The sequence below is a fragment of the Mobula birostris genome, chromosome 4, assembly GCF_030028105.1.
Source record: "Mobula birostris isolate sMobBir1 chromosome 4, sMobBir1.hap1, whole genome shotgun sequence".
Lineage (NCBI taxonomy): Eukaryota > Metazoa > Chordata > Chondrichthyes > Myliobatiformes > Myliobatidae > Mobula > Mobula birostris.
Window position 1 is genome coordinate 25,603,343 of NC_092373.1, and position 18,399 is coordinate 25,621,741.

At 42.1% G+C, this 18,399-nt stretch overlaps 1 protein-coding gene across 1 annotated transcript in view; it reads left to right on the forward strand.

The window, feature by feature from the left end:
- LOC140196215 (sodium/hydrogen exchanger 9-like) overlaps positions 1-18,399 on the forward strand; it is a 574,106-nt gene that overhangs the window by 182,718 nt on the left and 372,989 nt on the right. The window contains exon 7 of the mRNA XM_072255022.1: positions 17,824-17,962. Coding sequence (XP_072111123.1) covers positions 17,824-17,962 — 139 coding nt within the window. The remainder of the gene's footprint in view (positions 1-17,823; positions 17,963-18,399) is intronic.

Consider the following 18,399-nt stretch of genomic DNA (forward strand, 5'->3'; position numbering starts at 1 on the left):
TAGAATCCCAAACAACAGGACATAGTAACAAGATTCAGCGTGGTCATTGAAACGGAGCTACACAGGAAGAGCTTCCTGCACAGTGTGGAGAATCTCTGGAATTCTGTCCCTTAGACCCCAAGTTTGTTCAGTAATTTCATTCTGCATTTCTGCAATGCCTTGGGGAGCAGGAGTGAAAGTTGGGAGAAGGTACGTTTTAAGGTTTTGATGTCCATTCTCTTCTACCTGTCACAAGATGGCGGCTCCGGTTTCTCCCCACATTCCCAAGATATACAGTTAGGGCTGGTGAGATGTGGGCGTGCTCTGCTGGTGCCAGAAGTGTGGGCTGCCCAGCAGAATCTTCGCTGATTTGAACAAACGGTTCATTTCACATTATGTTTTGATGTTTTAATGTACAGTGCATGTGACAAGTAATACTAATCTCTCTCATCTGTTGTGTATATTTTAGGAGTGGAACATAAAGCCAGCTTTAACCAGGAAGGAATGCATTGTGAGCAAGTTGTTATTGTGTCAGGGATCTCCTGTTTAATAGCTAAAGCCAGCCAATCAGTCAGCAAGTCAATGAAGGCCCCGTCCTGGGAAACATTGTTGGAAATCTTACTGACTCTCAGAAGCTGTTTACTCGCTGCTCTTATTTGCTTCCGCAGTTCGGGAATATTTAAGGGTGGGCAATAAATACATGCATTGTCAATGTGATTCATGTCCCAAGAACGAATGATTTATTTACAAATTTCTGACATTTAGGAATTTACCATCTTTATCAATAAGACATATACTTTGGACTCTGCTTCAAAGATCCAATACCATTGATTTCTAACTCTTAGGATATTTATTTTAGCAGTGTTCCACTCACTCGAAGTAAATAGGTTGTGTCCTCCATTATGGTGAGGCACAGTGTGACACAGGTTAACTCAATCATCTGCACACGTAGAGATTACTGTTGCTGTGGATAAAAATGAGGTCTGTGTTATTATGGCAAAAATTGCCATGGAAACTATCCAGTCCACTGATTTGTAAAGCACTGGTGAATGTAAAAGCATCTGTGAAATATGTGTAACTTTATGAATCATTTTGGGCTGCAGTTAAGAGTTTTTTAATGCTCTGGGACTTTAATCCTTCAAGGTTGCAGTGATTTCTGAGCTGATGGTTTCGATTTTTGTTTCCTTGACAAAGAAAGAGAACACATTTCGTGACAGCAGGGAGAGCACGAAGCCTGACGTAGAGGGTAGTCATGGCTCACTCAAAGCTGTGATTTAGGGACGTTATCTAAGAACTGAATTGAGGCATTTTCATTTTCACACTCGAAAAGCATCCATCTGCCACTCTTGTGTTTCCCTACAGTGTGCTGTAGGCAGTAAAAGCACAAGGATTGCTCCTTATACTGAAGCAATTCAATCTGACTGCTGATTCCTGATGGGTAAATCATAGATATGGACCACCAGGGAAAGAGGATTGTAGGTTTTCTCACTACTAAGTATGAGTTGAGTTGTTCGTCCATTATTGTTGATGAAGACCTCGACACCATTTGATGGTGTCGAGACTAGCGCGTGATTTGGATTTAAGTGAGGGAGAGTTGCGCAGTATCAGCCTCACTCTCTCTTCCCAATTCCCATCTGGATCCAGCGGCAAGACAAGAGTCGAGATGGCCGGAGATGGAACTAGGCACAGTGGATGACCAGGACGTTTTCTGTGTCTCGTCCTGCTCTACGCATTCCACGACGCTTGCAGAGACCACCTTCTTGACCGTTGGACCTTCCATTGGTCTCGTCCACTCAATCCGCCGGAGTCTGTCTTCACGTGCCCTATCTCACCGAGGGTTTGAGACCCGTCGGCTACCCTCACCTGGTTTAGCCGGCTTGTCGAAGCCGTTGCCCAGGGTGTGGCCGCCGTCGCATGCAAACAGCTACGGGGAGCCACAGGTGAGAGCTGAGTGTCAGGTGGGGACCTAAGGTGGACAAACCACCTGAAAAGGATGCGACATGTTCCCCCACCAGAGGTGCTACCTCTTCCTGACACCCCATACACCCCACTATTAATTATAACTACTGAGAGAACACTGGATACCTTACCATTGAAATCGTACCTAAATGAAAGGTCCTAAGCCTAGGCAAGTCATTTCAATGACACAAGGATTCTTCAGATGCTGGAATTCCTGAGCAACACACACAAAATGCAGGAGGAAATCAGCAAGTCAGGCAGCATCCGTGGAGAGGAATAAAATGTAGACGTTTCGGGCCAAGACCCTTCCTCAGACTGGAAAGGAGGGGGGTAGAATGCCAGAACAAGAAGGTGGAGGGAGGGGAAAGGGTACAAACTGGTAGTTGATAAGTGGGACCAAATGAGGGGCAAGGGGATGAATTAAGAAGCTGGAGGGGATAGGTGGACGAGGTAAAGGGCTGAAGCAGAAGGAATCTAATAGGGGAGGACAGTGGACCATGGAGAAAACAGAAGGAGGAGGGGAGGCGAGGAGAAGAGAGGGTTGAGAGGGTAACCGAAATGGGAATGGAAAAACGTGGTGGGGGGGGGGGGGAGAAATTACATCAAGTTAGAGAAATCAGTGTTCATGCCATCAGGTTGGAGGCTAGCCATTCAAAACAGGGGTTATTTCTCCTCCAACCAGAGCTTGGCCTCATCATGAAGTAGAAGAGACCTTGGACAGACATGCCATTTCAAACTAAAGGTTTCTTTAAATTCTCAGTAACTTTACAGTAGATTGGACAAGTGCATGAGAAGTATGATCATACCAATAAAAGTTTTCTTAAGAAACTCTCTGTCATCAAGTTCTATTTCCTGACCTGTACCAATGTCTGCTCACTCATCACCTATCTGTTTACCAATGCACATTAGGTCTCAATAACTCAGTGCCTTCTCTTTCAAATCCTCATTCTGGTTTTCAAATCCCCTTTTGTCTCTGTAATCTTTTATAAATCTGTAGCTTCTCACTCCACATTTCACAAACCTCTGGCTTTTCATGCAGTCTTCTACTTCTGAATCCTATCATTGTTGGCTTCAGCTGGAGTTTTCTCTCTATATGTCTCCACTGCTCCTTTTAGAACATAGAACAGTACAGCACAGTACAGTCCCTTCGGCCCACAATGTTGTACCGACCCTTAAACCCTACCTCCCATATAACCTCCCACCTTAAATTCCTTCATATACCTGTCTGGCAGTCTCTTAAATATAGAACATTCTTTAAGGTAGACCTTTCTTTTAAGGCCTACCTTAAAATCAGCCTCATTAAACAATGCCCCCTGGTATGGAAACACCTATGTCCGTGAATAGAAAAGCTTACAAAAATGTAGTGAATACGGCTGAGGCCATCACAGGAAAACCCCTCCTCCCCATTGTCCACATCTACAAGGAGCACTGCCACAAGAAAGCAACATCCATCAACAAGGACCCCCACCATCCAGGCCACACTCTGTTCTCTCTGCTGTCATCAGAAAGGACGTACAGGTGCCTTAGGTCCCACACCACCAGCTTCAGGAACAGTTATTATCCCTCAACTATCAGGCTCCTGAACCAGTGTAGATAACTTCACTCACCTCAATAATGAACTGTTTCACAACCTATGGACTCACTTTCAAGAACTCTACAATTCATGTTTTCAATATTTATTTATTAATATTATATTTGGTTTTTTTTTGTAAACCAACGTGCAGCCCAGTCTGCACATTGGTTGTTGACCCATCTTTCTGTGTATTTTTTTATTGATTCTATTGTGTTTCTTTGCATCTACTGTGAATGCCTTCAAGAAAATGAATCTCAGGGTAGTATATGGTGACATATTGAAGGTTCAAATGTTAATTTATTATCAAAGTATGCAACTTGAAATTCTTCTTCTCTGGGTAGCCATGAAACTAAGAAGGAAAAGAAAGACAGCATGATCATCAACCTCTAAAATTCCCTCTCCCCATACAAAAGAAACGAACAAAACGAAACAGGAACATCAACCCCCAAATCCCTCCTCCTGCACAAAAAAGCAAACAAAACGGATCAGGCACATTGGCCCCCAAATCTCCCTCCTCGCACAAAAAAAACCAAGAAAGGTTGGGCAAAAAACACAGAATATAAAAAAACTGTAAGTCTGAAAAAAGTCTACAGTCCAAGTCCACATTCAAAACGCAGAAAATCTGGACAATACTCTCCGGGCCCAGCGGCAGACCTTTCCTCCTCCGTAGCAGAGCCATCAAGATAGGCAGACAGCACTCACCCTCCACACTTGCCTCGATGCTTTAATCTCCCTCATCGCTTTAATCAGCGAAATGGAATCAAACAATGGCTTGCGCCCTGTCCTGTAGCCTTCTCACCACAAAGGTCACACACGCTGCCTCTGTCTCCCAGAATCTTCTCTGATACTGCAGAGCGTTGAAGCACCCAAATGATCTCCAAGCTTCCGCATTCACCTTGATGTTTCAATCTCCCTCATCACTTTAATCAGTGAAATGAAGTCGAACACTAGCTTGCAGCCTGCTCGCCATGAGGTTCCCGCACACTGCCTCTGCCTCCCAGAATCCTCTTGGAGACTGCCAAGTGCTGGAACACCTAAACGATCTCCAAACAGCAAATCACAGGCTCCAATGGTTCCAGAGTCACATTCAAGATGAAAAACAAATGTGAAAGATAAAAAAAAGTGAAATATATAGTTTCATGATTAAACAGAAGATGTCGACTGAAGGAGCATTGCACACTGGCACCATCTTGACCGGAAGATCCACATATGCATATTTTGATAATAAATTTACACTGTGCATATTCACACAAGTTGTCCTGCGTGAATATTAACATTTAGTTATTCTATATCTGCTCTATCCATGCAAATCGTTATTGTTTAACTTGAATTGGCTTGCTGTTCAATCAGTTTAAGAAGAATAGCACAGCAGTGAAAACATACAGTGTATAAAAACTCTGCACTCATCTGATGTGATTCGAGGCTACTGATTACATGTTTGAACAGAAAGTTGAAGAGCTGCCTGATGGAAATTGATGTCCTATTACGAAGGTCTGGCTGCCATATCATTATTGACTGCTATTGGCAATCAAATATAAATAGAAATGATCTGAAGGAGAAAGGGGTGGAAGATCTATGTGAAGATTAGATGCACCTTACTCAAACTTTAAGTGAAAATATGCTTCACAGTTTCTGAAAATTATTTGCACAAGCAAGCTCTTGAATATTGCATTAAGATGTAATCACACTGCATTAAGAGTAATGTCTGAGAATATTTTCAACCATACAACTGTGGAAAAATGCTACAACATGAAATAGCTGCTGGAGGCTAGCAAATTTCATACTCACCTCCTCCAATTCTGATTTATTTAGAATACTGGTGGGTTGATTATCACTGACCCCAAACATATTAAACACCTCAATCAACTCTGAGGGCAGTGTTTGTTTTACTTTCCTCCTGTGAATTTCTCTTTGTGACTCAGTCCTTAAAATTGGCTTCCTCCTGCTTAGTGTTTTCTGTATTCTTTTCATAACATCGTTGCTTTCCGAAGTCAAACTCCCAGAAACAATCTGACTGCTACCTTAAAATTGACCATCGAACCTGGAATCGAATTAGTGCAAGGCATTCTTGGGGAACAAACAAGAGAGATTCAAAAATGTATGGCTATATGTACAAATCCCTGTTGAGAAGAATATAGGAAATAGAACCATGAGTAGAATCTTGTAGGTCTTATTAGCCTGAAGGGCCATTTTCCATTGTGTCTCAGTAGGGAGAAGGGCCTGTTTCCATGGTGTGTCTCAGTCTGAAGGGCCTGTTTCCATGGTGTGTCTCAGTCTGAAGGGCCTGTTTCCATGGTGTGTCTCAGTCTGAAAGGCCTGTTTCCATGGTGTGTCTCAGTAGTCTGAAGGGCCTGTTTCCATGGTGTGTCTCAGTCTGAAGGGCCTGTTTCCATGGTGTGTCTCAGTCTGAAGGGCCTGTTTCCATGGTGTGTCTCAGTCTGAAAGGCCTGTTTCCATGGTGTGTCTCAGTAGGGAGAAGGGCCTGTTTCCATGGTTTGTCTCAGTCTGAAAGGCCTGTTTCCATGGTGTGTCTGAGTCTGAAGGGCCTGTTCCCATGGTGTGTCTCAGTCTGAAGGGCCTGTTTCCATGGTGTGTCTCGGTAAGGAGAAGGGCCTGTTTCCATGATGTGTCTCAGTAGGGAGAAGGGCCTGTTTCCATGGTGTCTGTCAGTAGGGAGAAGGGCCTGTTTCCATGGTGTGTCTCAGTCTGAAAGGCCTGTTTCCATGGTGTGTCTCAGTCTGAAGGGCCTGTTTCCATGGTGTGTCTCAGTAGGGAGAAGGGCCTGTTCCCATGGTGTGTCTCAGTCTGAAGGGCCTGTTTCCATGGTGTGTCTCAGTAGGGAGAAGGGCCTGTTCCCATGGTGTGCCTCAGTCTGAAGGGCCTGTTTCCATGGTGTGTCTCAGTAGGGAGAAGGGCCTCTTTCCATGGTGTGTCTCAGTCTGAAGGGCCTGTTTCCATGGTGTGTCTCGGTAAGGAGAATGGCCTGTTTCCATGGTGTGTCTCGGTAAGGAGAGGGGCCTGTTTCCATGGTGTGTCTCAGTAGGGAGAAGGGCCTGTTTCCATGGTGTGTCTCAGTAGGGAGAAGGGCCTGTTTCCATGGTGTGTCTCAGTCTGAAGGGCCTGTTTCCATGGTATCTGTCAGTAGGGAGAAGGGCCTGTTTCCATGGTGTCTCTCAGTAGGGAGAAGGGCCTGTTTCCATGGTGTGTCTCAGTAGAGAGAAGGGCCTGTTTCCATGGTGTGTCTCAGTCTGAAGGGCCTGTTTCCATGGTGTGTTTCTCGTAGACTCTGAGTCATTGAGTTGAAAAACACAGAAAAAAGGCCCTTCACCCCAACTCATCCACACCAACCAAGATGCCAACCTGAGTTAGTCCCATTTGCCTGTATTTGTTCCATATCCCTCTAAACCTTTCCTATTTACAGTACTGTGCAAAAGTCTAGCTAGGATGCCTAAGACTTTGCACATACTGGATTTGTCAACATGGAGCAGAGAGCAAGTTTGTAAACCTGGCAGGAGCAAGGGATGTTGGGAATAGTGGGGGTGGAGTATTGCGGGAGGGGTTGGGACAGGTGGCAGAAAAAGAGTGCCCGGGGTGGGGGGTGGTGCACGTGCAGACACACCCAGCCATGGCTCACCAGGCAATGTCATTTGACTCCAAACAATTGGTTTATTGATCATTACAGAATGTCTCTCCAGTGCTTTCCTCTCCCTCCCCTCTTCCTTCCCCTTTTCTCAACCATGATTCCTGTCTCCCTGCCCCCTTCCCACTCTTATATCAGTATGGGGTTTATCATCGCTCACATATGTCAGTGATTTTTTTTTGTGTGGCAGCAGTACATAAATTTACTACAGAACTGTACAGAACGGGGTTTTAGGCACCCTGTCTATATATATGTGCCTAAGATTTTTGCTCAGTACTGTATTTGTTTAACTTCTCCTCATACAACAAACATATTGTCAAAGGGAAGGAAAATTACTCATGTTTCCAGAACTTTCCACTGTTTCTATGTAATACCTGAGGAGAAATTGCTACTATATCTACATGCTTTGAGGTAATGACGTAGACACAATGTGGGACCTCTTAGGTGGATGAAGATAATATGCATCTTACTCCACCCAGTTTGTATATTAGACTGAAGATAATGCTCGCTCTTTTATTCTCACGACCTTTGTCCTGATGAAGGTCCATGAAACCTTTCAACAGCTGAATATGAACAGTGGATGGAAAGATCTTACTTCACTATCTTTTGATTTTCTAATATCATATGTCAATTGAGGTTTAGCATCTGGATATTTAGTTTTGTTTGCTAATCCTCGTTTTTCCCAGTCTTGTGATTCCTTGTTTAGAGTAACACAGATAAAATGGTCTCATCTGTAGAATCGCTCGTGTTTATGAATATCAAACCTATCCTTGACTAATACTTAGAAAGAATGAATCTCAATGTCTTGATCCAGTTTGCATTCTCTTTTAGCCCACTGTCGCTAGAATCCAGCTAAGTTGTAATCTCATATACAGCTTATCCCAATACAGGTCCTAATGAAGGGTCTTGGACCAAAACATTGACTGCTTATTCCTTTCCATTGGTGCTGCCAGACCCGCTGAGTTCCGCCAGCGTCTGCAGAACCTCCTGTGTTTATATTTACATGCCCGTCTGTGATTTTGATCAAGTGTTCTGCTTCTTCCAAATTTTGCTGTCATTTCCCATTTAAGAGTTAAATTAATGTTTTTAAAAAAATGAGGCAGGCTCTAGGGGAGTTGATGTTTGATGAACTTACGATAAAGGTTAAAGAATAGGATCTGAGAGACATCAGAGGCTTTATTAAAATCTAGGCTGCCAGTTCATTCTCATTAAGTCTGGTATAAATCTGCTCTTGTTGACTTCCTGACACATTTTGCTCATCTCCTCAAATTTTTTCGGATGAGTTAGCTTTGTTTGCATGAAATTAAAGAGTCTGTTAAATTGCCTGCAATGTTTATTGTTGGAAGGGGTGCATTCAGTGCTTCATTCTTTTTATGTCAATTTTGTGTGTTACTCTCACCTCTACCCCTCTGATCCTCAACACAGGAGCTCCCCAGGCCCGTGTCCTGAGCCCCCTCCTCTACTCCCTATATACCCATGACTTGTGTTGCCAGGCACAGCTCCAATCTGGTGATCAAATTTATAGATCACAGGCCTTATAGGCCTAGATAGGCCTAATTTCCAACAATGATGAGAGCACCTACAGAGGAGAGGTCAATACCCTGACACAGTGATGTCAAGAAAACAACCTCTCCCTCCATGTCAAAAAAACAAAGGAGTTGATTGTGGATTACAGGAGGAACAGAGACAGTCTAGCCCCATCAATGGAACTGTAGTTGGGAGGGTGAGTAGTATCAAGTTCCTTGGTGTTTACGTCACCAAGGATCTCACCTGGACTATATATACCGGCTGTGTGGTGAAAGATTCACATCAGTGCTTCTTCCACCTCAGATGGCTGAAGAAGTTTGGCATGGGTCCCCAAATCCTCAAGGCTTTCTACACAGGCACCATTGAGAGCATCCTGACTGGCTGTGTCACCGCCTGGTATGGGAACTGTACTTCCCTCTATCGCAGGGCACTGCAGAGAGCGGTGCGGACAGCTCAGCGCATCTGTGGATGTGAACTGTCCTCTGTTCAGGACATTTACAGCAGCAGGTGTGTAAAAAGGGCCCAGAGGATCAACAGGGACTCCAGTCACCCCAATCACAAACTGTTTTCAGCTGCTTCCATCTGGCAAACAGTACTGCTGGAACAGGACCAATGGACTCCGGGACAGCTTCTTTCACCGAGCCATCAGATTTATCAATACGCGTTGATCTGACTGTACATTGTATCTGACTGGACGCACCATGTATACAAAACAATTATGTATACAATCTTAGTGTTTGGCCAATATTCTCTCACATTTCCCTTTCTTATTGCTTGTACCTTGCCACAGAGATGCAGCATAAAGATTTTTACTCCCTCATGTTGTGAGATACATGTAAGAAATAAAAATTCTAATTCTAATTCTTTGTAAAGGTAGGAAGCAGAATAGCTGTTCAAACAGAGTAAGAACCATGGATGAAATGCTGAGATCACTTGGCATCAACAAAACAGGTGCATTTCCATTTTCAATTCAAGATCTGGACCAAGAACTTCAAAGTGAGAAATAAGCTAAAATTGATGAAGAGCTTTAGAGCAGCTGGCTGATTACCATTACTAAACCAAAATGCTGCCAGTACTAGAAACCTGAAATAAAAGCAGAAATTCCTAGCAAGTCAGGCACTTTTCATTGAGTGAAAGAAAGAGTTGATGTTTCATTACAAATTGTTCTAACAAACTTGAGGCCCTTCCTCAGCCAGGAAATGCTGCTCAACCAGAAACAGGGAGTGATTCTAAAGGGGAACCTATACCTTGGGCTGAAGAAAACTTTTTTTTTTCAGGAAGCCGTTGTTTTGCACAACTCATTTGTTTTGTGAATGAGATTTAAATATCTAAGAGTGTGCAAGTGTCCTTTACAGGTAGCCCAAATAATGGCCTTTGTAATAGGGTGGGCAAAGAACTTTGAAACCACCAGATTCCTCTTGCTTTGAAATTCACCTGGTTAATAATTTATTGAAAGGTACACCCTAACGTTGAAAAGAGATTCCTTGTATTAAATTAGGGTGACTTCTTCAGCTAAGATTTTGCCCAGGGTAATTTCCACTTCACTGTGTTTGAGAATGTACTTAGACTTAACCATCCACTTCATTTATCTTTTTCTCCCTTTTTCAAAGCTGAAGTCCAAGGGCCACACTTTCGTACATCGAATCAGGTCTTAGTTAATTTGCAACATTTTCTCACTGAATCTCCACTTCTTCCACTGCGGAGCTTTAAGTTCCAACCGAGACCTTTCTCTGTGTGTTTGATCCAAACAGTGTCCATGTCTATTATTGCTGAGAGCAGTCAGTTGCACAGTTTTCATTTTACAGGGTAGTAGTTTGTTTCAACGAAATCCACACTCTTTTCTACTGGCATGGATTGTTTCAACTGAGTTCACGTTTGCTGCATTTGAAGGAGGTTTATACTGCCCGAGACAGTCACTTCTGGATTCCGCCAAGCTATTGTGCGCTATTTGGCATTCATAGAACTATATATCAGTCTGTACCACAGCCACTGAATTGTACTGAAATACCTGTGAGTCTACTCAGAAAATTACGAATGAAATCTATTCCACCTAAGTTCACATTCCCAAAATTAGGTACCAGTTTATTCTCCTTGAATCCATATTCATTAAGCTAATATGTCCTCAGTTTCTCTGTGTAGTCACTGAGTTAGTTGGTAATCTGTTCCCCCAATATATACAGATATTGAATCAGTTGGTAGTCATAGAGTTAATTGATTGTTTGTTCCCTGGATGGAACATCGGAGATTTACAAAGATTTAGCACGACATCTAAAACTTTGACAAACTTCTGTATATTGTCTGGTTGCATCACAGCCTGGTATAGAAACATCAATGCCCTTGAATGTAGAATCCTACAAAAAAGTAGGGGAAATGGCCCAACCCTTCCCGACATGAAACACATCTACATGAAGTGTTGTTGCAGGAAAGCAACATCCATCATCAGAGACACCCACCACCCAGATTATGCTCTCTTCTCACTGCTGCCAACAGCAAGAAGGTACAGGGGCCTCAGGACTCACACCACGAGATTCAGGAACAGTTACAACTCCTTAACTATATAACCATATAACAATTACAGCACGGAAACAGGCCATCTCGGCCCTTCTAGTCCATGCCGAACTGTTAGGCTCTTTAGCCAACGGGAGTAACTTCATTTAACTTCACTTTGCACAACCTATGGACTCATTTTCCAGGACTCTTCATCCCATGTTCTCGATATTTATTGCTTATTTATTTATTATTATTATTATTGTTTTTATTTTGTATTTGCACAGTTGTCTTCTCCACATTGGTTGAACGACCAAGTTGGCGTGGTCTTTCATTTATTCTATTATGGTTACTATTCTATCATGAATTTAATGAGTTTGCCAGATTTGTATATGTACTTTGATAATAAAGTTACTTTGAATGTTGGAGCATAACAAGTAAAAGCGGGCATAGCCGTTCTAGTCCTTTCAACCTGTTCCTCTATTCATTAAGATCAAAGTTGATTTTCTACTTCAGCACTATCCCTGCAATGTATGATTCCCTTAATGTCCAAAAATCTATGAAAGTCTGTTTATAATGAACACAATGAATGAAACTTGAAGGCCACTTTAATGGAGAATTCCACCACCTTCTGAATGAAGTCATTTTTCTTCATCTCAGTCTGAAACAAAATACACCAACTCTGAAATTGTGCCTGTTGGCCCTGGACTCTTCAGCCACGAGAAACTTTCTCCCTGCATTCGTTCTTGCAAGTCTTTTCAGAATTCTGTATGTTTAGCTGAGATCTCCCTTGCTCCTAAGTTCTCAGAAATAGCCCTTGTATATTAAGTTTCTCTGCCTCCTTTTTTTAAAAAATATGATCACATTTGCTGCCCTCCAACTGCGGGAGTAGTTCCAGAATCTTTAGAATAGAGTACGCACTATCTCTGAAGCCAGCAGAGATGTATATCAGCATGTCCTTGGGATTTATCAACTTACAAGTTCACTAACATTGCTGGTACATTTTTTTTAACTAGTTCATAGTTCTTTCATTTCTTCATTCCCACTGGATCTTTGATTTTTGTGAAGACAGAAACAAATTGTTCATTCAGTGAGCTAGTGTATTCACAAAGCTGGTATGTTGTCTGTTCCTCCTGAATGTGTTTCTACTGAGCTAGTGGGTAGTTTATTCTCCTTGATCTTGTATTCATTCGGCTGGCTGATTGACCTTTCTATCTGGGTCCACGTTCTGTGAAATGTGCAAATCATTTGCTTGGATATCTTCTTGTTCTTCATCTTTTTCATCTTCTCTTCCTCAGCAGTCCCGTAGGATAACTCGTTTCCACTCCAGTTGTGAGGAATGGAAGATTCCTGTGCCTTGATTCTTTAACTATGGGAAAGCTATTGGACACAAACTATCACATGACCCTGTCAGAGTGAGTTCTTGATCCTGTGGCAAGGAGGAACAAAATGATCAGAGACTTGGGCTGTGCTGCACAGATTTAGCACATATGTAAGATGACATGTCTACACAAAGTGAAATTTGCATTCTGACCACATACAGACAGATGCACATGCTTTTACAACTCTTGCCTATCACCTAATGCTTTTCTTGGCATTAATAAATAGTGAAACTTCATAGCATGAAGATTAAAAGTTGCATTAATGAATTTTCAACTTAACTAATTAAATGCCTTGTTCCTTGAATCTCAGATGTGCAAGAAATAATGGGCTGGAATTTTAAGTAACGTAAAATTCATGCTGAAAGCAAAATGTTTCATTTGTCTACAAGATTTGATGTTTGATTGATGCAAATAGGAACATACATTTTCTCATCAGTGCTTATAAGTTCATAAGATCTGGCAGATTGTAAAGTGGGTATCCAGCCTGCCATCCTGTTCTGCTTTAGAAGTGATTCATTTATGAGGATTGTTTGATGGCTGTGGGCCTGCACTTGCTGGAGTATTTGTAAGTATATATTTACATAAGTATTTATGCTTACTATGGCTTTCACAAGAAAGCTAAGAAAAAGACATAGCTATGACTATATTGTACTTCATTTACAGAAAGACCTGAGATCATTGCACTTTGCCTTGACTGATAAGTGTCTTTTTTCCCAGAATTTATAACCTTGTATAATTTTTAGGGACTGATTAATTTTGTCCTCTTCCTATTTTGATGTCAGTAACTTACTTCCAGCTCCTTTCCTTTGCTGAACCACAGTCTTAGGTAGTTCATGTTTGCTTGACAAGCATTTAAGACCTTTGCCATTCTGTCCTTAAGGTCAGAACAATACATTTGGAGTATTGTGACAGGTTTCAATAGGTACACTTAATGTCAGAGAAATGTATACATTTACGTCTTGAAATCTTGGGCCCCGTATCTAAGAAAGGCTGTGCTGGCATTGCAAAGGTTCCAGAAGAGGTTCGTGAGAATGATCCCAGGAATGAAAGGGTTAATGTTTAAGGACCATTTTAATCGCTCTGGGTCTATACTTACCGGAACTTAGAGGAATGAGGGGGGATCTCATTTAAGCCTACCGAATATACCAGGGGGCGCAGTCTCAGAATAGAAGGACGTCCCTTTAGAACAGGCATGAGGAGCAATTTATTTAGCCAGTGGTGAATCTGTGGAATTCCGTGTCACAGGTGGATGTGGAGGCTGAGTCCTTAGGTTTGTTTAAAGTAGTAGCTAAGAGGTTCTTGGTTAGTAAAGGTGTTAAAGGTTATGTGGAGAAGGCAGGATCTGTCATGATTGAATGGCGGAGCAGACTTGATGGACCAAATGGCCAATCGCTGCTCCTATGTTTTACGGTCTTATTTAGAGTTTATTGCTGATGTGATATACAAATGCAATTCATTAAATATTACAAGTTGATCTCTCTCTTTGGAAAATTTTACTGCCTGCAAAGCTAATTTGTAAAACATGAACCCGTTGAGAACCATCTCATTTAATAAATGGGCTGTTGGCAAGTACTAAAATCTTCAATACAAGACATATGGATTCATAAATAATCCACTGTTTGTCTGTCTGTGCAACTAGTATTTCCAGATTGTATCTTTGATGGAGAAGCTTATGTGACCGTCTTACAAGTGAATCAGGAATGCTGGTGTCTGTCCCATTACTGGATTAGAGTAAGAGTGTTGTATGTTACTGCCCAGTGGTTGCTGGTTAGTCTTTGTGTAGTTTTCATTGGTTCGATTGTATTTCTTTGTTCTGCTGTGAATGCCTGCAAGAAAATGAATCTCGGGGGAGATTTAATAACTGAACTTTGAACTTCGCGTTGCGAACATTTTCAGTAAATATACTTTGCAGGTCTGAAAATTTCCTCTGACTATTGTAAACCAAAAGAGGAAAACATTTACCATGCCCTGACCACATGCGGTTTGTTTCCCCAAATTTAGTGTGATTTAAATAGTTTTTACAGCCGGTTTAGTATGAGTAGATATTGTAAATGAGCTGTGGTATTGATTTCTTTCTGAAGAAATGCAGAAATAAATCACTTTGGCAGAACGATATGTAGTGACATTGATGGCATACCTTTGTAACTTCAGTGTAAGACTTAACAAATTTAACCAGTCATTCCAGGATGAAGTGAATCTGACAGCTGTTCCAGTGGGACCATTTACATTGAAATGTTGAGCACTCAGAAAGCTATTGACAGAAACACAAATTACACATCTATGTGAAAAACAAGGTGCAGATATTTATCCAACCACCTTCTCAGGCATGCACAAAATAAAATATTTATTTTCTCTGGTGAGGAACTTACAACACAAGCTGATCCATGGATGGGATTTGGGAGTTAAGGGGTGGGAATGTTGGGGTGTGGGCTAAGGAAACTGGAAGGGGTCAGATCAGGAAAACAGGCAGCTTAAAAACGTTTTCATAAGGTCAGCTGGAAAATTCATGCTTCTTAAGGTAAAGCCACTCAGACCTGGGATAATGAGCAGAGCTTAGGGAAGGTATGGAAGGATACGGCCCTAGGACAGGCAAATGGGATGAATGTATGTATGTGGCCATAGATGGTTGACACGGATGTAATGGGATTTATGTGGCATCCACTCTTCCCAGTAGTGCACACATTTTAACAGTAACTAGTAACTAGTAACTGCAACTAGTGTTTGGCCCCAGATTTGTAAATAAAATGTCGGGCAAGTCTCCTGGAGACCAAATTATCACTGGCTGTTGGAACGAAGATTTGCATTTGCGCAGTTTGTTGTTCATTGCACCTGCTTATAGCTGCTGTTCCATAGATTTGCTAAGTATACCCACAGAAAAAGAATTTCAGGGTTGTATGTGGTGACATGTATGTACACCGATGCTAAATTTTACTTTGAACTTTGAACCCAGTCGTACTGAAGTCAGGTCATCTTGAGGCAGTCCTTTGACTAATGGCTCCTAATAATTATTTTTCTTCATTGCCAAGTTAACCAATTTTTGGTAGAGAGGATTTGAAAATCAACAACAGACTAAATATACAAATTAGACAGGATGATTGGGAAGAAAAATTATATGAAAATATATTTTTTGGAATAAGAAGGATACTTCAACCCAAATGAATCATATTCCCACTTTTTTGATTTACTCTTTTATTCCAGACTGACCAGTTGCCTTCTGTGGATTTTTACAGTGTATTGTTCCATTGTCCATTACCCTTTTCTAAAAATTATTTTGCCATGGCCTCAAATAATCATAAAGTGAAGCAGCACAGAATCAGGTCTTTCAACCCAGCAAGTCCAAACTGGCCAAAATATCCATCTAAGCTAGTCCCAGTTGTTTGCCTTTTGGTCCATATTCCTCTAAACCAAGGTTCCCAACCTAGGGTCTGTGACATTAAAAAGGTTGGGACCCCTTGCTCTAAACCTTTTTTTTCCTCCATATACCTGTCCAAAGGTCTTTTAAGCATTGCAGTTCTCCATCTTCCTCTGGCAGTCCGTTTCAGTTACCAACCTCGTCTTGCATGAAAAAGTTAACCCTTTAAAACTTCCCCACTTGCTTTAAGTCTGGGTCCTCTAACTTTAGCTTCCCTACCTCTGGAAAATGACTGTCACCATCTACCTTATCTATAGCCCTTATGATTTTATATATCTTGAATAGAATTCCTCAGCTTCTTATACTTGAGGGAAAAAAAATTCCAGCCTATCCAGCCTGTCCTTTTAACTCAGGTCCTCTAGTTTCAGTGACATGCCTCACATGGCGGGGTGACCAGACCACATGCAATACTCCCAATTGTGGTCTCACCACCAACTCGCACAGTTGCAACATGAATTTGTAACCACAGTAGTCAGTGCCCTGGCCAATGAAGGCAAGCATGCCAATGCCATCTTCACCACCCTATCTACCTGTGTCATCTCTTTCAGGGAATTATGCACCTGTACCCCGTGGTCTCTCTGTGGAAGACGGCCTTCACTGATTCTGTGCTTTTTGTTGGAGGCTAATATTTTCTGTGTGGAGATGACCTGATAGATAATTTAAAATTTTCAATAAGATATGTGCCCTTCAGAGGAAAAAATGTCAGGAGACAATTTATAGCTTTGTTCCAGACCTTTGTTCAGTTTATGTGTTATCATAGCTTAAATACAAAATGGAGATATGCAATGAGGAATATTCTTCTGAAGAACTGGCTATGGACATAAAAAGGATTAAGGTTACTGTATGTGTACTTAAACAAGCACCTTATACATATTCAACCTATGGTATGTGTAGGAACTGAGAAATGGAAGCAGAAGTAGGTCATTCCTGTTCTATCTATTCTCATTAGGTTTCAATAGGTACATTTAATGTCAGAGAAATGTATACAATATACATTCTGAAATTCTTTTTTTTTTGCAAACATCCATGAAAACAGAGGAGTGCCTCAAAGAGTGAATGACAGTTAAATGTTAGAACACCAAAGCCTCTTCCAGTTCCCCCCACGCATAAGCAGCAGCAAAGCAACAACCTCCCCTCCCCCACCAGCAAAAAAGCATCTGCACCCTTCACCGAGCACTGAAATGTGCAACAAAGCATCAATAAAAACATAGACTTGCAGCACCCTAAAGACTACTCGTTCACCTGGTGTTCGACATTCTACAGGCTCTCTCTCTCTCTCCCTAATAAGGGAAAAAGAAGTGTCCCTGTTTCACAGCGAAAGGGGAGACATAACAAAACAATTCACTGATTTACAGTGTTAAAAGTCTGTTGCATTGCTTTTTCCGAGCTCTGTGCCCAAAGAACTCGGGTCTCCGGGCACACAGCCAGCAGCCAGCTTGCTGCTCTCGATCTTCTGTGTATTCCCATGACACATCTGGCGGTGGCACCAATCTCAAATCCATCCGCCTCCAGAGCCACGAAAATCCGGCATCATGAAGGCGCGCTAGTCTTCTGGGCTGCGTCCTTGGCATATCCAATAGTGGCAGGTTGTGAGGCCCTGAGAGTGGATCCTATTTCTGCAAAGAACCAAAGTCAGCGTGCAGCTCCAGGTCAGGGTCTTCAAAAGAACCCTGAAAAGGGAAAAAAGAGATATTATAGTTAGAAATAGAGCTGTGTTCGAAGATGCAAGAAAAGGAGTCCCATTAGGCGCCATCATCCTAAGCTCCACCCTCTGTCTTGTAGTAATAATTTGCTTACATTGTGTGTTACTTTGCTCTGTTTCTCTACAGTGGAATACTAACAATTCTTCCTTTCTTTTTACCAGCTCCATATCCATCTACAGCCCAAAGGACAATCCCCACATGTTTGATACTGCTGCTTTTTTTACATCCGTTGGGAACTTTGCCTGGATCTTTGCTGGTTCGTTTGCCATGGGCTCAGCATTTGGCGTTGTCACGGCTCTGATATCCTTTCAGAAAGAGTGCAAAATTTGTATCTGTGTGCAACCGGTCATTCGTTTTCCATTGACACAGGAAATTCTGGAGATGGCGGAAATTCAGAGTAATACACACACAAAATGCTGGAGGAACTCAGCAGGTCAGGACAGGCAGCATCTATGGAGAGGAATGAGCAGTTGATGTTTCAGGCCAAGACCATTCATTAGGACTGGAAGAGAAGGGGGCAGAAGCAAGAATAAGAAGGTGGGGGAGGGGAGGGGAGGGGAAAGGGTACAAGCTGGAATGTGATAGGTGAAACCAGGTGAGGGATTGGGGGTGAAGTGAAAAGCCAGGAAATGATAATTGTAAAAGGCATAGGTCTGAAGAATAGGAAATCTGATAGAAGAGGAGAATGCACCATAGGAGAAAAACCAGGAGGAGGGGCAGCAAAGGAAGGAGAGGGG